The sequence below is a fragment of the Zootoca vivipara genome, chromosome 3 (genome assembly GCF_965207765.1).
Source record: "Zootoca vivipara chromosome 3, rZooViv2.hap1.1, whole genome shotgun sequence".
Classification (NCBI taxonomy): Eukaryota; Metazoa; Chordata; class Lepidosauria; order Squamata; family Lacertidae; genus Zootoca; species Zootoca vivipara.
Genome location: NC_142586.1, coordinates 60,694,696 through 60,712,240, shown reverse-complemented (window position 1 = coordinate 60,712,240; position 17,545 = coordinate 60,694,696). Strand labels below are relative to the sequence as shown.

The 17,545-nt window shown below is 39.5% G+C and overlaps 1 protein-coding gene across 2 annotated transcripts in view; it reads right to left on the bottom strand.

The window, feature by feature from the left end:
• Window positions 1-17,545, bottom strand: part of AIG1 (androgen induced 1) — a 78,790-nt gene that overhangs the window by 37,604 nt on the left and 23,641 nt on the right. For both annotated transcript variants that reach the window (XM_035108844.3, XM_035108845.3), the window contains exon 3: window positions 15,694-15,795. In XM_035108844.3, the coding sequence (XP_034964735.2) occupies window positions 15,694-15,795 (102 nt within the window). The remainder of the gene's footprint in view (window positions 1-15,693; window positions 15,796-17,545) is intronic.

Genomic DNA, 17,545 nt, shown 5'->3' with positions numbered 1-17,545 from the left:
AATGTTCACATCCAGCTTCTGACAAGAATTTGTATCCTTTAAAACAAAGTTTGTTAGACAAATTACACACTTTTTTCAGAGCGGTGGGGGGAGGGAGGCAGCTTGCTTTGGTTATGCTCAATGCACCTCTGCAATATGAGTTTGATGACAGTGTGGTTTTACTGGACCTTAATGATCCAGTACATGAAAAGATACCAGTTGGGCCTTACTCTAGTTTCAGCCAAAGAAAGAGAGGTCCCTGTAGTAAATTTGGAAACTTATATACTGCTTTTCACTTCCATAAAGAACTATCAATGTATTGTTGCATGCTACCCCAATCTCTAACTGGCATGAGATTCCAGGGGGTCCAGGTGCTGACCCAGGGTTCATGTCTCCTTCTGGAATGACACACAGTGGAGACTGTGGTGTCTTTAGGATATATGGTTTATTTACACATTTATACAACCCGAGCCTGCGATGGAGGGGCTTACAGCATCAACACCCAAAAAGGGTATTGCTTCTCCCATAACTGCAACCTTCAATTCAAACAGAAATCAAACATTCTGCTCTGCCCCCCCCCCCAGTTTGATGCATTTCTTCTAGCTCACATTAAATTTTATCTCTCAACTCTGGCTTTCTAACTACTGGTACCAGCGTATTGAGCACACATCTACTGTTTCACACAAAGCCCTTTGCTTTGTTCCCCTTGATGGCCCATCACCCAGGCGATCACTTCATCAGGAGGCTAGCCTGGCTTATTCTGTATTTTAACACTTGGTGGATCCAGGGTTTAGAAGAGTCTGGCATACAGCCTACCCCCACCCCCAAACTCGTAACAGTTGTGTTAGAGAGAAATAAGGTGGGTGCTATAAAGGAGGGGCATGCAAACTGGCAAATCAAAGCAATTAATGCATTTAAGTACAGTAAATGACTTTAAGGGGGGGAAGGTAAAAACATAAATAATCACTTTAAAAACAAACAAACAAACATAAAAGGTTTCTGGAAAGAGTCAGTGCCAGTACAATGGATGAGACAAGTGGTGTGTTACATTTTTGGAACTTTGAAAAGAGTAGCAAAAGGTAGTCTGAAAGCATGAAAACCACCCACCCACTCTCAGGAGCAACTATCTCAGAGGAAATTCTCTTCCTCCCCCTGCTCTTCCTACTACCAGCAGCTGCAAAAGATGTCTGGGAAATATGGACAGGTGGTTACATATTTCATATTACATTGCAAAGGTCTAATTTTGAAGTGTGAAAGCAGACACTGATAACACTGCTTTCTCTGACTGGAGGGTGAATAACTCCTTTGCACATTACATCACATCATGGGTTTTGACAGTCTTTCACTATTAAAAGCAAACAATTGCCACAATCACTGACAGGCAAGTGACTTTGGGGTTGTATGTGAAAGGCAGACAGACCAGTCTTGCTGCAAGGCTTTGGAACAGGAGCTTCGTAATCAAATTGTCATTGAAGCCATCTTAAAAAGACAACAGCAGCAACATATACACAAAATGTCTGATAGAACAGTCAAATGCAGCAACATTCCTCTTTCCCCACCAATAGTCAAACTTCTTTGGTTTGTTCGCACATTTGATATTAGGATTATTATTTTTAAAGTACACACAACTTCCTGTTTGAGCAAGCTTCGAACACCCTCACTACTATCCTGTGATGATATCTGGATAATGAGATGAACAACAAAAAGAACTTGTGAGACATCTATCATCAGTCGTCCCATTCACAGGTTATCTTAAAACATTTCCCTTGTCTACTTCTAGTCATTCAGTGTGCAAACCAAAAAGCTGGGAAGAAATATAGGCACAAAACCCTTTTAAGTGTCATAGAAATGTTTGAAAAACTGGGAATCCTATTATTAAGTGGCATGTTTAATTATTGGTCACTGGTCTTATTTTCAAGATAACAAGTTGGAGGCGATGGAGGGGAGTCTTAAGACACTCTCATCTGGTTAAGTGGTTGGTTAAGCTGGTAAGAGATTTTCTTCATAAATCTTAATAAACTTTTTTTTAGCATATTGCATCTTCTTCTAACTACAGCAATTCACATTTGTTTGTGATTATTCCAACACTACGGAGTAATAAAACTTTAGTTAAAACATTTTAATTATCATTGACTATTAACTACGTGAATAACAATCTGAGGTGAACATAAGATCCAGGATTGTTGAGACCAGAACATCACTAACTGGATGCTTCTGCAGGTGGATGGGACAGAGAAGACATTAGGTATGAAGACGTTAGGCATGATAATTGTGGGAGAGTTTCAGGTACCAAAAGAATATGGCTGGCTTCAGGTTAGGATTGGTGAACCTGCCTCTCTCCAGAAGCCATTGGACTCCAACTCCCATCAGCCCCAGCCAACGTGGCTAGTGGCCAAGAGATGGTGGGAACATGAACATGACTATAGTTTAAATACACTTAGGATTGCTCTGCCAAAACCAAGAAACACGGAACAACAGGAGTTCATGCAGACTAACCCCAATCCCAGAACAAAATCACTGTCCACATTCAGACCGTATAACTATATGAAAAATCAACACAGCAGTAAGATAAACATTAATCATGGGCTAATAAAGAAAAATTACAGGGTGGGATCCGATGTAGTGACAGCAGCCTTCTAGTTGTGCAAATGGGCTTCTCCTTTCTCTCCTCTCCTCTGCAGCCCCTTAAAATTTGCAACAGGGGGTTCAGGGACCCTTTGTAACAGATCTGAGGGGCACATCAGGAGCCGGAATGGGGAGAAAAGGTGCTGGACATCCTGTTGCACAAGCAAATTTCTTCAGGCAAGTGGGTGGACATCACTGAATGTCACCCACATTGTATTAGAGTGGGTCACTGACAGCACAATTTAATGCATGCTTACTCAAAAGGAAACCCCTGTGTTCAAAGAGGCTTACTCATAAGTAAGCATGTACAGAATTGCATCCTGAGATACCTGAGGGCTTATGAATTACGTGATATTTTGTGCTATATAGATAATATATGGTTAAAAATGAGGCAACTCTTGGAAATAAGGGCCAGATTCAACTAATCCAGTGCCCTAGCAGCGCAAGGACTCCTTGCAGCGTAATGGGGCTTGCCCCTTTTTCCTGCTCCCATGCCCCCTTACGCCTCCCCCATATCCAGGGTCAGGAGAACCCCCACAACAACACAAGTTTGTTCCGCTTAGCAAGTGCAACACTGAGTTCCCACTTTTTATTTTATGTGTGCTTGCTGAAAACACAGAATCCAACCCTTTTAGGTGTGGGATAATTTATGTGGGATAATTTATGAGGAAATCTTCAGTTATTACTATTTACCTCTTTGATCCTGGACGGTTCATCTTTCAGGACAAGTTACAATATCCCTACATGATGTGAGGAGGAAGCAGTGACGCTGCTGTGTCTGTAAGTCTTTGCAGAAGGACAGAGCAATAAATCAGGTCAGGCTGGAGGTCACTCTCCTCTCAGCATGCAGAGATAAAGCAGAAGTGCTGTGGGGAAGGCGTGGGCTTCATGAAGAACTCGATAGAGAAAAGATGAGAGAAGCAGGAGACTGGAGGAGGGGGAGAATTGTCAGGATACTTTCCACTCCACTTGCAGGGTGCGTAGCTTGGGGGAATGGAGATAAGAGGATAGAGCCCTGCAAAGCAGCATCCAGTGAAAGGTGAGAAGAGAACTGGAATTTGGAAGGGGGGGGGAGCTCATATTTTGAGCAAATAAGAAAGGGTCAAGAAAAAGTTATTGGAGTCAAGGTCTGGTGTAAGAAGTTCAAGTGGTGAGCCTATAGCAGGATATTTGTGGAAGCAGCGGAGGAGTCCAGTGACAAAAATGGAGTCTGGGCTCTTAAAGCAATGGCACCACTCGGTATACCTCAAGTAACAGTACTTTGGTGCTCTGAGAATCCTCTGGGGAGGAATGAATATAACAACTATGGTTACAGTTATTACTGTATATTCCTGGTATAAGACTGCTTTTTAACCCAGGAAAATCTTCTCAAAAGTCAGGGGTCGTCTTATACACCGGGTCGTATTTCTTATATGGTGAGTATATCCCAAACTCTATATTTTAACTGTAAAACTTGGGGGTCGTCGTATACGCCCAGTCGTCTTATATGCTGGAATATAAGGTATTTGCCTCATGGCCACCTCTCTATCCAGAAATATGAACTAAGCATATCCAACAAAACCACAGTATTTCTCTCTCCCCCCTGGGATTGACTAGATCATGCTTGTCTTCTATTATGGGAAATCTCAGCTACTTTTTCTTTCCATTTTCTGCAAGAACCTGATACTGCAGACCTATGTGTGTGTGTGTGTTTTATTTTTTTAATTGCCAGGATTAAAAAAGCAGCACCTGAAAGTGAAGGAGAAAACCATGCTAAGGAAACATAGGGAAATGGCAATCTAGCAAAAAAAGAAGAAGAAGAAGGGCATTCAAGGACAAAGGGAGCTAAACATGTCAATCATAGGTTGCTTTAGTGCCAAAAAAATTAAAATAGCCTTTTCTGTATTAGTAACAGTTATCAAATCAAACAGTCTGAAATGTTCAAGGTCCCCCTTTTCCCCCATTTTACTGGGCACACTGCTGTTCTTGCCTACAGGTGAAAACTCACAAATTGCATAAAAGACAGTTCCATATGAACAACTCTCACACTCACAATGCCTTCTATTGGAGCGTCATTGTATTTTCTTATACAGTAATGTTATTTCCAAGGGGGAAAATGAATTGCCCATTAATATAGAAATGAAAATATGCAAGTATCCATGGCTACTGTTGTGATCCCAGTAACATCATTTGTACAGCTGTGAATATTTGTTATATTGCCAATTACGGCACAGCCACAGCACTAGGGAAATGACTAGCAAACACTGATGCCTTATTTGGAAGGGGGTATTTTCCAGAGTAGAAGCAAACTTTTATTTCTGACTTTGTGACCTTCGCAATTTCACTTAATTTTTTCCTCCCAGCTCAGATGACCACTGAGAAGCATTTGCAGTTTTTTCTTTCAAGGCAATCAGATACAAATGACTGACGGAGATGTGTCCAGTAATGACAGATTGTATAGACCAGGCACCCCCAAACTCGGCCCTTCAGATGTTTTGGGACTACAGTTCCCATCATCCCTGACCACTGGTCCTGTTAGCTAGGGGTGATGGGAGTTGTAGTCCCAAAACATCTGGAGGGTCGAGTTTGGGGATGCATGGCATAGATCAAAAGAACAGTCTAATATATGTGATTTCTTCAAGATTTATATTATTTATATCAACATTTTTAACTTCCTGCTCAGTAATTCTGAAATCCAGGTGAAGTGGAACATTGGCTTAACCACAACAGAGCATTACCAAACAACAGAAGAGGACGAAACTACAGTACACTGGGAAACCAGAAGACAGAGCATGTGTTCCTGAGGCTCATTCCCAATTTGCAAACCATGGTTTGGAGGAAGGAGATAATGCAATGCCTGTGCTGTATCACAATCCTCATTTCTTTACAACAAAGGGAAAGGGTTATTTTGAGGCATAAGGCTAGAGACTATAGTTCTATACTGGGAATAATGCATATCTTCTCCCATGTTTATCTGCCATTGTTTACAAAATATTGGTCTCATATGCTATGTACCTGGGACATATCCACATGGAGTATATCATCATCATGCTATCAATAAATAATACTGTCTACTGCTTCTAGGTGGCTGGGATCCAAATCATTACTTTAGGTGTGTGCCTAAGGACTTGGGCATATGCGCTGTGGTTTCTGACTTGTTTTCTTTTAACAGCAAAGGCTCACATGCCATATTAAGAATCCATTTTGGAAATCTGCCCATTTTCAAAAGTATGTTGCCATGTGCTGGGGTGAGAGGACGCTTGCTGTTCAAGAAATGCAATTAGTTGCGAGTTGTTCGGATCCTTGCCATTTAAAACTTAAGCCATTGCATTTCTCTCTGATAGCATGAATGAACGAATAAGTATTTCAGGCATATACTAATGCAACTATCTAGCAATCAGATAACTGAGAACAAATTACTGTAGATTCAGTCAAAGCCTCAGATATAATATGTACTAAACATATTATCATAATAGTTTTTTAAAAAATGAACAATGGCTTTATAGTTCGGAGGGTGAAACATTCATACTCCCTTTAAGTTCAGAATATGCAGGAAATTGAGAGAAATTTCTTTGTAAAATTAATGAAACTGCAAGAATGTATGCCTTGTTGGGCTAAATGAAATGTCAGACCTTCATTATATAATCTGAAATATTTCTCTGTTCCTTTGTAAGCTTTCTACCCAGTAACATAAAGCATATATACTTTACAGTAATGTAAAGCACATGCCAACCTGGGTTCCTTTGGGAGGAAAGGCAGGTTATACATAAATTTAATAAATAAAATTAAAGCTTGCCAGTCTACTGCTATTGTCACTTCCTCCTTTCAGTACCCTGTTTCTCATATTTTAAGACATACCCATAAAATAAGCCATAGCAGGATTTTTAAGCATTCAAGGAATATAAGCCATACCCCGAAAATAAGACATAGTGATAGGCGCAGCAGCAATGCCGGCCGCGGCAGGAGGAGGAGGAAAAAATTAAGACATCCCTCGAAAATAAGCCATAGTGTGTTTTTTTGAGGAAAAAATAAATATAAGACATGTCTTATAATATGAGAAACACGGTATGTTGTTTCCTCTTGTTTTATATTTTCCTGAAACTGACTAGATTTCATATATTACAAAAGACACTTAATGAAGTTAGCACAGTTGTTTACAATGAAGCCACTTATCCCACATAGCTGAGGCTTTATCAGTCATGACTGCTCTCCTGCCATTAGTGCTTTCCTCCCTTCTCTAGTGAAAGTTATTGTCTAACCTGATTCGTATTTCTGAGTATCACCAAGAAAAAAGACCAACACTGTGATTTTCTTCCTGGCATAAATTTCAACGACGAATCCTCCATTCTGTACTTTTTCTCAGAAGTATTATAGCTATACATACTCATCTCTCTCATATAAATACCTCATAATAATTCAAAAGATACTACAAAATGTGTTTGGATAAGATATAGTAGATCTGGACTCAAAGCAAATTTCAAGAGAACTTCAAGAGAGCACAAACTTATTTCTGCAGAAAGTTCAGGTACCAAGGCAATACAAATCTTAGTCTACGCTATGTAAGGGAGGGGTCATATTGCCATCATTTCCCTTTTTTACTTATTAGTTTCACAGGCAGGGTGGATAAAAATCAATGATTTTTTTTAAAAAAATCAAAAAAATCGGATTTTTTTGATTTAAATCGGATTTTTTTGATTTAAATCGGATTTTTTTGATTTAAATCGATTTTTTTGATTTAAATTGGATTTTTTTAAATAAAATGCTTTTTGAGGAAAGAATATTACCATCCAAAGGTTATTCCATCATGAAATAAAGATTAGTTTTTTTAATTATGTAGTATAAGGTTGTATATGTTTAATTTATGGGGTAAATAAATTCCATTAATCCATTCACCTCTTCCAGAGGTTTTTGTAAGATTATTGGGCAGTTTCTCTGCCTACAAGATATTATCACAGGTGCTTGGTTTACTTTTGCAGTTCTCAAAACTGAATTTGACTCAACAGAGATCACATGCCTCTTCTTCACAGCAAAAATGTTGAGAAAAAGACCTTAATCCTATTGTTCTACAAACCTATGAATACAGAAGCAACCCCTTCAGTGCTAAGTTTCAAGAAGTTCAGTGAATAGAATAGAAACAATATTTTTCTGATTGTTTGGACAGTATTTAAGTTTTTCATGTGTAGGCTGGGCTGACAGTCTAAGTTTCTTAAAATATATATATTTTGTTTTTGTTTAGCCAAATTAGTTAACAAACATGGATGTTTGTTTAAGCAAATAACATTTGCTGAAATGTTATTGTTTCAGTTGAATAAATCTATTTAAATTGTTATTATTAAGGTAATGATTATTTTTCTCCTTCCTAAGTACAACAGTAAAGTTGTCCAAATATGAATGATTAACCTATTAAACTGGGGATAAAAAAACTAATATGAAAAGTTGTTATTCTAAAAATCTTCATCTACTTGCATAATAAAGTTATACCAGCAAGAATTAGTCTTTATGATTTAAATCAACTATGCGCTCATTTCACACGCTAGTAAGGTTATGCTTAAAATTCTACAAGGCAGGCTTAAGCAGTATGTGGACCGAGAACTCCCAGAAGTGCAAGCTGGATTTCGAAAGGGCAGAGGAACCAGAGACCAAATAGCAAACATGCGCTGGATTATGGAGAAAGCTAGAGAGTTCCAGAAAAACGTCTACTTCTGCTTCATTGACTATGCAAAAGCCTTTGACTGTGTCGACCACAGCAAACTATGGCAAGTTCTTAAAGAAATGGGAGTGCCTGATCACCTCATCTGTCTCCTGAGAAATCTCTATGTGGGACAAGAAGCTACAGTTAGAACTGGATATGGAACAACTGATTGGTTCAAAATTGGGAAAGGAGTACGACAAGGTTGTATATTGTCTCCCTGCTTATTTAACTTATATGCAGAATTCATCATGCGAAAGGCTGGACTAGATGAATCCCAAGCCGGAATTAAGATTGCCGGAAGAAATATCAACAACCCAGATATGCAGATGACACAACCTTGATGGCAGAAAGCGAGGAGGAATTAAAGAACCTTTTAATGAGGGTGAAAGAGGAGAGCGCAAATTATGGTCTGAAGCTCAACATCAAAAAAACCAAGATCATGGCCACTGGTCCCATCACCTCCTGGCAAATAGAAGGGGAAGAAATGGAGGCAGTGAGAGATTTTACCTTCTTGGGCTCCTTGATCACGGCAGATGGTGACAGCAGTCACGAAATTAAAAGACGCCTGCTTCTTGGGAGAAAAGCAATGACAAACCTAGACAGCATCATAAAAAGCAGAGACATCACCTTGCCGACAAAGGTCCGTATAGTTAAAGCTATGGTTTTCCCAGTAGTGATGTATGGAAGTGAGAGCTGGACCATAAAGAAGGCTGATCGCCGAAGAATTGATGCTTTTGAATTATGGTGCTGGAGGAGACTCTTGAGAGTCCCATGGACTGCTAGAAGATCAAACCTATCCATTCTTAAGGAAATCAGCCCTGAGTGCTCCCTGGAAGGACAGATCGTGAAGCTGAGGCTCCAATACTTTGGCCACCTCATGAGAAGAGAAGAATCCTTGGAAAAGACCCTGATGTTGGGAAAGATTGAGGGCACTAGGAGAAGGGGACGTCAGAGGACAAGATGGTTGGACAGTGTTCTCGAAGCTACCAACATGAGTTTGACCAAACTGCGGGAGGCAGTGGAAGACAGGAGTGCCTGGCGTGCTATGGTCCATGGGGTCACGAAGAGTCGGACACGACTAAACGACTAAACAACAACAAATGATTTAAATCAAGCCTTACTGACTAGTGATTTAAATCGTGATTTAAATCGTGATTTAAATCAGTTTGATTTAAATCAAATCCACCCTGTTCACAGGAAATGTTTGTTAGAGTACAATGGAACATCCCACATTTGTATTAAGACTTTAGCATTGGTATGCCATGAACCAACCAGTCAGTAGTTCCTCCGATCTTGTAGAGCAAGCAATCTTCTGAGGTCATGGTTTTCAACAAATTGTCATAGTGAACATCCCAATTCATGAAAATAATTGCCCACACCTACCCAACTGCAAATGAAGCAAACATTAGCACCTGACACCATTCATTGTAGTCTACTTCATGGGAGCAAGCTGTTTCAAGAAGGAAGGAAAGGCAAAGATCACACCAGGAGAACAGCATTATTTAATGTTTGAAGAAGTTGTGGAAGTAAGTCTTATGAAAAGTAGGTATCTGCAAGGTGCTGTGGCCACTTGTTTGCCTCCCAGTTGAGGCATACAACAGTTGAGTGTATATAGGCAACAATTTACCAAGTAATGACTTGCCGTGTGCATGGATCTACTCAGTAAGCCAGGAGGTAGAGAAGATCATGTTCACAATTTCATTCTGCCTGACCTCTGAAGACAGCCCACTGTCACTTTCAAATATCTACCATGAGCACATGGCAGGACAGAGTCTCAACAAAGATGTGCTCTCCCAAGCCCACATTTCCAGCATGTTCACACTCCTGTCTCAGTGAGGTCTATGCTGGCTTGGTCATGTCCACAGAATGGAGGATGGCAGGATCCCCAAGGACATGCTCTATGGGGAGCTGGCATCATGCATCAGGCCAGTTGGTAGGCAGACTGTGCTACAAAGATGTCTGCAAACATGACATGAAGGCGGGCAATATTAAACTTGCCCTGTGGGAATCCCTTGCAGACAACCGCAATGCCTGGAGACAATCAGTCAGGTCATCGATCCACAGCAGTGGCCAAAGGAGGAATGATCGCTGAGAGGAGCGCAGAAAGAAGAAACGCCATGGTGCACCTACACCAGCACAACCAGACACCTACATCTACCCCAGTTGCAACAAAACATGTCTCTCCCACATCGGTCTCTACAGCCACAGCAGGCACTGCAACTCTCCAACAGTTTGAGTTCACCCCTGAAGGCATGCTCTTCTATTGACAGATGGATGCCAACAACCACATCCACTATAGCAATACCTCAACAGTCTTTATTATTTGAATGCAATGCTTTTTGCAAAAATGATGCTCGTTTCCTTAAGTAGAAAGAAAGATTTGCTGCTAACCTACAAAAACGTAACTTGATTTCATTATTGCCCATACATGATTTTCTTTCTTTTTGTACTCTGTTACAGGCAGAAGGCTTTTTTTGGGGGGGGGATCACTGGACAGTAAGTCTACAAAGCTCTTGCATATGTCTTCAATTGAAGGAAATGTTGCCTGCCAAACTTAAACCAAGTTGATCATAGGTTGGTTTGTTTTTGGCTGTTTTTTATTTAAAAAAACAACAACCTTAACACTACCACCAAGAATATTCTAAAAGCAAATGAAGGAATCCAGTTGCTGTGGAAGCAAATTAAACAAATACTGTAAATGAAATGTATGTATACACACACACACACACACACACACACACACACACACACACACACATATTGTGGTCTGATTAAGTCATATTTGCCACATTTGTTAATTGTAAATAGGCAGGTTTTAGCTTACTAAGCAGGATTCAATAAGTGCAATGGGGAACATTGCTTTTTTTGGTAAAAAAAAAAATCTTTGTAAATTGATTTGAATGCTTACCAAGGAAGAAATCTGAAGGTAACACTATGCCATTTGCTACATGTGCAAAGGATAGTTAAAATGAATGTTGGCCCTTCAGATGACAAGGAACTGGTGTGCTAAAGGAGGATAAGGAAACTGAATAGAAGCCTAATGATTTATTTGCATCTGTCTTCACAGTGAAGGATAGGGTACATCCCTGTTCCTTAACTTAAGAGCCAGTGTGGTGTAGTGGTTAAGAGCTGTAGACTCTTAATCTGGGGAACCGGGTTTGCCCCTCTGCTCCTCCACATGCAGCTGCTGGGTGACCTTGAGCTAGTCACACTTCTCTGAAGTCTCTCAGCCCCACTCACCTCACAGAGTGTTTGTTGTGGGGGAGGAAGGGAAAAGGGAAATGTTAGCTGCTTTGAGACTCCTTCGGGTAGTGATAAAGCGGGATATCAAATCCAAACTCCTCCTCCTCCTCCTCCTCTTCACTATTTCAGGAAAGGAGTCTGAGGAACTAAGGCAAATAGTGGTAACAAGAGACTAACTCTTTTGCCTTACTGACAAATGGGCAAACCACCAGGTTCAAATGGCATCCATCTAAGATTTATCAAAGAACTCAAATTTGAAATTGTTGGTCTTCTACCCAAAATATGTACCTTACCCCTAAGATCTGTAGCCATCAGAGGACTGGAAAGTGGCTAATGTAACACCAGTTTGTTTGTTTTTAAATAAAAGGGATCCAGGAAATTATAGGTAGGTTAACTTAACATCTGTTCTAGGAAAATTGGTGGAAAGCATTAGTAAAGATAGAATTTAAAAGCATATAGAAAAACAAGTCTTGGTGAAGTAGAGGCAGCATGGGTTCTGCAGACATACGTATGATCTATCTAACCTTTTAGACGAGGTATCAACAGGTATCTATGCAAACTGGGTAAATGGGAAATGCAACTCAATGCAAGTAAGTGTGAAATGATACACACTCATCTCTTCTTGACCACTTCAATACGGACCTTCAAAAGTGCACTGCTATGAAAAATATGTGTTTAAGGTTAGATGATCTTTGGAGTTCTGCAATTCTATGATTCTAAGAGATTCTAATTAATTCATTAGAAATTCAAGTTCAGAAGTTACCACCTATAGCATTTCCCATTTCTTCCCTCCCCCTGTTGTTTTGTTATCCTTGCCTGCTTATTCCAATTCCACTACTACAACATAGACCCATACCAATCTTATTCAACACCTCAGCAACAATTAAACTGGAAACTATTTTAGAAAAGCCAAAATGTAAAGAGGTTAATTTAATCAGAAATGGTCCCATTGTTATTATTTTATTTTTATTAAATTTGTATATTGTCCTTCATATGTAGATCTCAGGCAGTTCACATCATAAAAATACAATATAAAAGCACATTATCATTTAACCCCTATATACTGTGTCTCTAAATATATGTATATCTATCTATCTCTGTGTACAGAGAGTTATTTATCTATCTTTTCTATACCACCGTTACTATTTCCCCTTAATGTGCAGTATCAGAAAATTAAAGCAGAAATTTTAGTACAACTGTGGCAGATTCTTACTTAGCTCATGTCATTTAACTGTCAAAGTCCCAGAAAACATATCCTGTGTTGGAAACTGCCCTGCAATTACTATGGTTTGTTTTTTTAAAAAATTAACCTAATTTATAGATCAAACAACATAGCAACATGCTGTGATGGGTGGGTGGGTGAGGTTGAGAAATCTACAAAATGAATTCCAAAAATTCTGATCACATGTTCTGAAGATAAATTTTACTTAAAATTAGTTGGTTTTTCAAACACAGGCACAAATATGACCAAGAACCTGATTCTGTGCTAGATGCTTTGGAAGCTGGTCCAGTAGCTTACACCAAAGCAGTAAGAGCAATACATACATATACTTTTAACTATGGGATTTTCCTATAGTTTTAGAAACAAACTTGTGGAGCTACAGGTGGGGATGGGGTTTGGTTGTAAGGTTACATCCTGAAAATGGGTTACGGTATTTTGAAATCGGCTGGATTTGTTTCTAAGTAAACTGTTTAGGACCAGCACATAAGCTTGAAAGCTTCTTGGAGCTCAGCCAACACAGCACTCCAAACCTGCATTTGTTTTAAATTAACCAGGAAATTCACGTATTTCAAAAGGACAAATATTCAAAAAAAACCATTAAGAAAGCTCAGCCTGTTCCTCCCAGCCATTTTGTTCTTTAATACTATCACCCTACTTAGCTCTTTCCATGAAAACATTCCTGTGTTTTTGATCTGTAATTAAAGCAAGGATAAGAAATAACTGATGAATTGCAAATAAGCATGAAGATGGCAGAATTATACAAACCAAGGGCTTGAGTTTCAAGGTTAATGGATGGGTGGATGGTATGTCAACAGTTGAGCCACATGAGTATAAACAGTAAAGATGACTGTTGGGTTCATGCCCCTCAGGCCAGAAAGTTGCATGGAAGGCAGAGAGAGGAAAATATTCAATGGCATCCATGGCATAAAATCATATTCAGTGTGTAGAATTACTGTAACATAGTAGCCAAGGCACTCGGATGCAAGTTAAGAAGCCCTCGATGCTAACCCCCTGGTTTCCCATCACTGCCAGTTACCGAGAGGAAGAGGGGCAGGGAGTTCAGTGTGGTGCGGATGCAGTGGCAGAGCCAATCTACCTACCCCACACCACCAACTGCTACTGCTAATTCTACTTACTGGCAGTAAGACCCATTGAATTTGACAGGACTTACTTCTGAAAAGACTTGGTTAAGGCTTGTACTATAAGTAGTCATAGGGAAGATACTATCTCTTAGCTTCGGTTGCCTATCTGTAATGTAATTAATGCTGTTCTTCTTTACAGAGTTGTTGTAAGGATAAGATGAATCTGTCACTAGTGATAGTAGAAATTAAATCCTCAAACTACTCATTTTTGAATGATTCCTAAAATGGTTTATTGTGAACTACTTGAACTTATTGAGGTCAGTCCCTAAAGTGCTCAGAACAATCACCCTAGCTGTTATTGAACAAAACAAGTCAGCTAACATTATTCCCTTATTTTTCATTTACCTCAAAAGCTGATGCCAAAATGATGGCTCTGTTCCTCCGTAAAGTGTTAATATGGCCCCTTGCTAAAAATAAGAGATTTCTCTCTATTACAAAGAAAAGAAATGAAAAAAAAAAACAACTTCATCGTCTCATCCCAGATGTGATACTATGATAGACAAAGCATCAGACTGAATTAGAATTAGAATTATCAATGAAGATAATGAGATAGCTAAAGCATCAGAAGCCATTAGGCAGTGAAGTGGTGAAAACCCCCAACAGCCAAATGTTACTATAGTCATAGGAACACTTGGATAAACAGAAACTGACAGGACTTAACCATTTGTTTTTTTAAAAGGCCTTTTAATGAGGCCTGCTGCAATGTTAGAAGTTGGAAATAAAACAACATGCCAACCTACACTTCAAGAAGTGTGTACGAACGATGTGATGTGACATCAAGTGTGCCAGGCAGATTAGTGCCCCCCCCCAATTCTTTTTAATTGAGACGGGTTCCCCCCCCCCCGTTTTCCTTTCGGCTGCTTTTTTTGTGGAGGGTATACCGCTTTGTTTGCCTGTGTTTTATTTGGAGGGGGCGTGTAGATATGCTTTTCCAGTTTGGGGGGGTTGAGGTGGAACTTATGAGCATCACCAGTTTTTCTTCAGCAAACTGGGTATTTTGTGGTGTCTGTGATTTCCAGTTGTGTTCCCAAGGTCCAAAGGGTTGGGGAACCCAATCTAGAGCATTTCTGGTGGGGACATTCCATTGGTTGGGACATCTTCCTGCATGAGATGGGCTGTGGGGAAAGAGATAATCACTGAAAACTAGGAGCACTTTTTGCGTGACTCAGGGGGGCCACCAGGGAGAGACTGTCAGGGGTGGGCACTTCTCTGTACAGAAGTCTTTGTTTATATGAAAAGATAACACATCAAAAGCCGTATTTTAAGTTTTATCTACCATGTGTTCTAATATTCTTTGACTACAGACAACCAGAAGATAGCACCTGTTCCTCAGAATATAGGGCAACGGTGTTGAAAAACACTCTGGGTCACACACTTAGCCCTGCACACAAAGTCACACTTCTCCTCCTGTCCCCACTATTGCAGTTATTAATTTCAGCAAAATGGGAGTCTTCTCCATGCTTCCTGTGCATTTTATAGAACTGATTGATCAAGGGGCAGGGTAAACATGCAGCTCAGTGCCACTTCTCAACGTACTTATCTTCTACATGAACACCACTCAAATCTTTGGTAAAAAAAGATACCTTATTAATATTGTGTCATATACACAACACAAGAACTTGAAAATTAGATGAGTGTTGATCCTCCAGCTGTTGCGGAAAACCTTTTCTTTCTTTTTTAAAAAATCCTCTGTAAACATCTTTGAATATTTTTCATCGAGCACATTTCAGCATATATGATCTCAACAATGAAATAAACCAATTAACAAGGTTCTTTAAAAGCAAGGAAAGGTTTTTTGTCATTCTACTCACCATTCCATGATTCAGCCAAGGTGGTATAAAATTATCAAGGAGCTTTGGGTAAACTAGTTCTCTGTCATAGATGTAGATGCTCCAAAACATTGTTACGACAAACTGGAGGCAAGGAGAGAAACAGAAAGAAAGAAAATGGGGGGATTTTTTTGTTAAAGAAAGGCACAGTATTGTATTAACATTTAACACTTCATTTATGGGTGTAGAAATAAATACACTGTTGTTGTTCTAAGAGAAATTTCCCTTTAATTGATTTAAATGCACAGTATATATCTGGCATAGCCCAATGCTGTGTCCTTGGGGGTAATCTCTCTGCCTATTCTCCAGACAGCGGCCTTGTGGTCAGAAGTGAATTTTGCCACATAAAGCAGTCTATCCACACATGCTATCCTGAGACATTACATAGAAAATCTGAAAATAGGTATAATATTAAAGCATGGGAAATTGTTTTCTTCCCTTTCAGAATTTCCACATTTTTTAGTAAGTGAAACTTTAGGCAATTTTTTAAAAAACAACTCTTTAAATTAAAAAAGCATTGAGTTCTTGAGTCGTCATCCAACTAGATGGTCATTTCATATTCCAAAAGCATGTACATCTTCTGTCCTACTTTTTATATTTAGGTTATAAAATACAATTTTTGATATACGAGCCTCCGGGCTAGTAATAATCACACACAATTTTTGTGAAGTCAATAATGGTGACGCATGTGAAGGAGTCCGTTTCAAAGTAGAGGGAGCTAGTAAGCGTTGTCCCAATTCAAAACAAGAACTACTTGAATACCCTGCCCATAATTTGCAGACACAGACAGCAAGAGTTGTAATCAAGTCAACTCAACGGAAATATGTTCTGTTTTGCTAAAGTCAAATGCATGCCAGCTGGCTTTATTGAGCAAGCAAGAAAGGATTTATTATTTATTTTTTTGGTTTCTATACTGCCCTTCATCCAAAGATCACAGGCCAGTTTACAGCAGGCCAGTTCATGAGAACAGGAATAATCTGAATCTATAAGAGAAATTATTTGGACTGCTGACAGGAGCTTCAGGCCGAGAACATGTGACGCCATTGTGAAAACATCTGCACTGGTTGCCCGTTTACTCTGGGACAGGTTCAAGGTCCTTGTATTAATCTACAAAGCCTCGAACAACTTAGGTCTAGGGTACCTCAGGGATTGCCTGAACCCCAGCTTCATCACTGAGATCATCTGCAGCAGTGTCTCTGGTCGTTTCCCTGAGTTGGTGAGGCTCATTTGACAACAGTGAGAAACTGAGCCTTTAGTGTCATTGGCTCACTGCTGCGGAATACTCTGCACACATCTGATTACTGATCTAGTAGCCACACACATTCTGCAGCATGGGAGAGAATGAAAATCCTGACAGTTTTATCTTATTTTTTACTGTTGTAAACCACTTTAAATATACTTTTGTGATAGAGCCGTACATAATCTCTTTAAAATAAATAAATAAAATACAGTGGTTTATTGTGCTCCCATATTTCTTATATTTCCAATGCACAGATGATTGCTGTCATATTTTGGAATAAATAATTTGCAAGTGTTGTGAATATGAACTAAATTGCGTACAACGGAGGTTCATTTGCCTGAGTTTTTGACGTGAACATCTATTGTGACCTTTTCATTCACCTGAGAGTGAAAACAGATCTTCTCTTAGCCATACAAGAAAAGTTTGGAAGCTGTTCTCTCAATGCATAGCGCCCTAGTTTCAAATATATTTGTCCATCTGTTAGGATGAGTACTGATGCCTGCTCAAGCTAACTTAAGATTTGTGCCAGGAAAAATAAGTTATGATGGACCACATGCAAGGCACTGCAAGTAAAATGCTCTACAAGAAGTAACT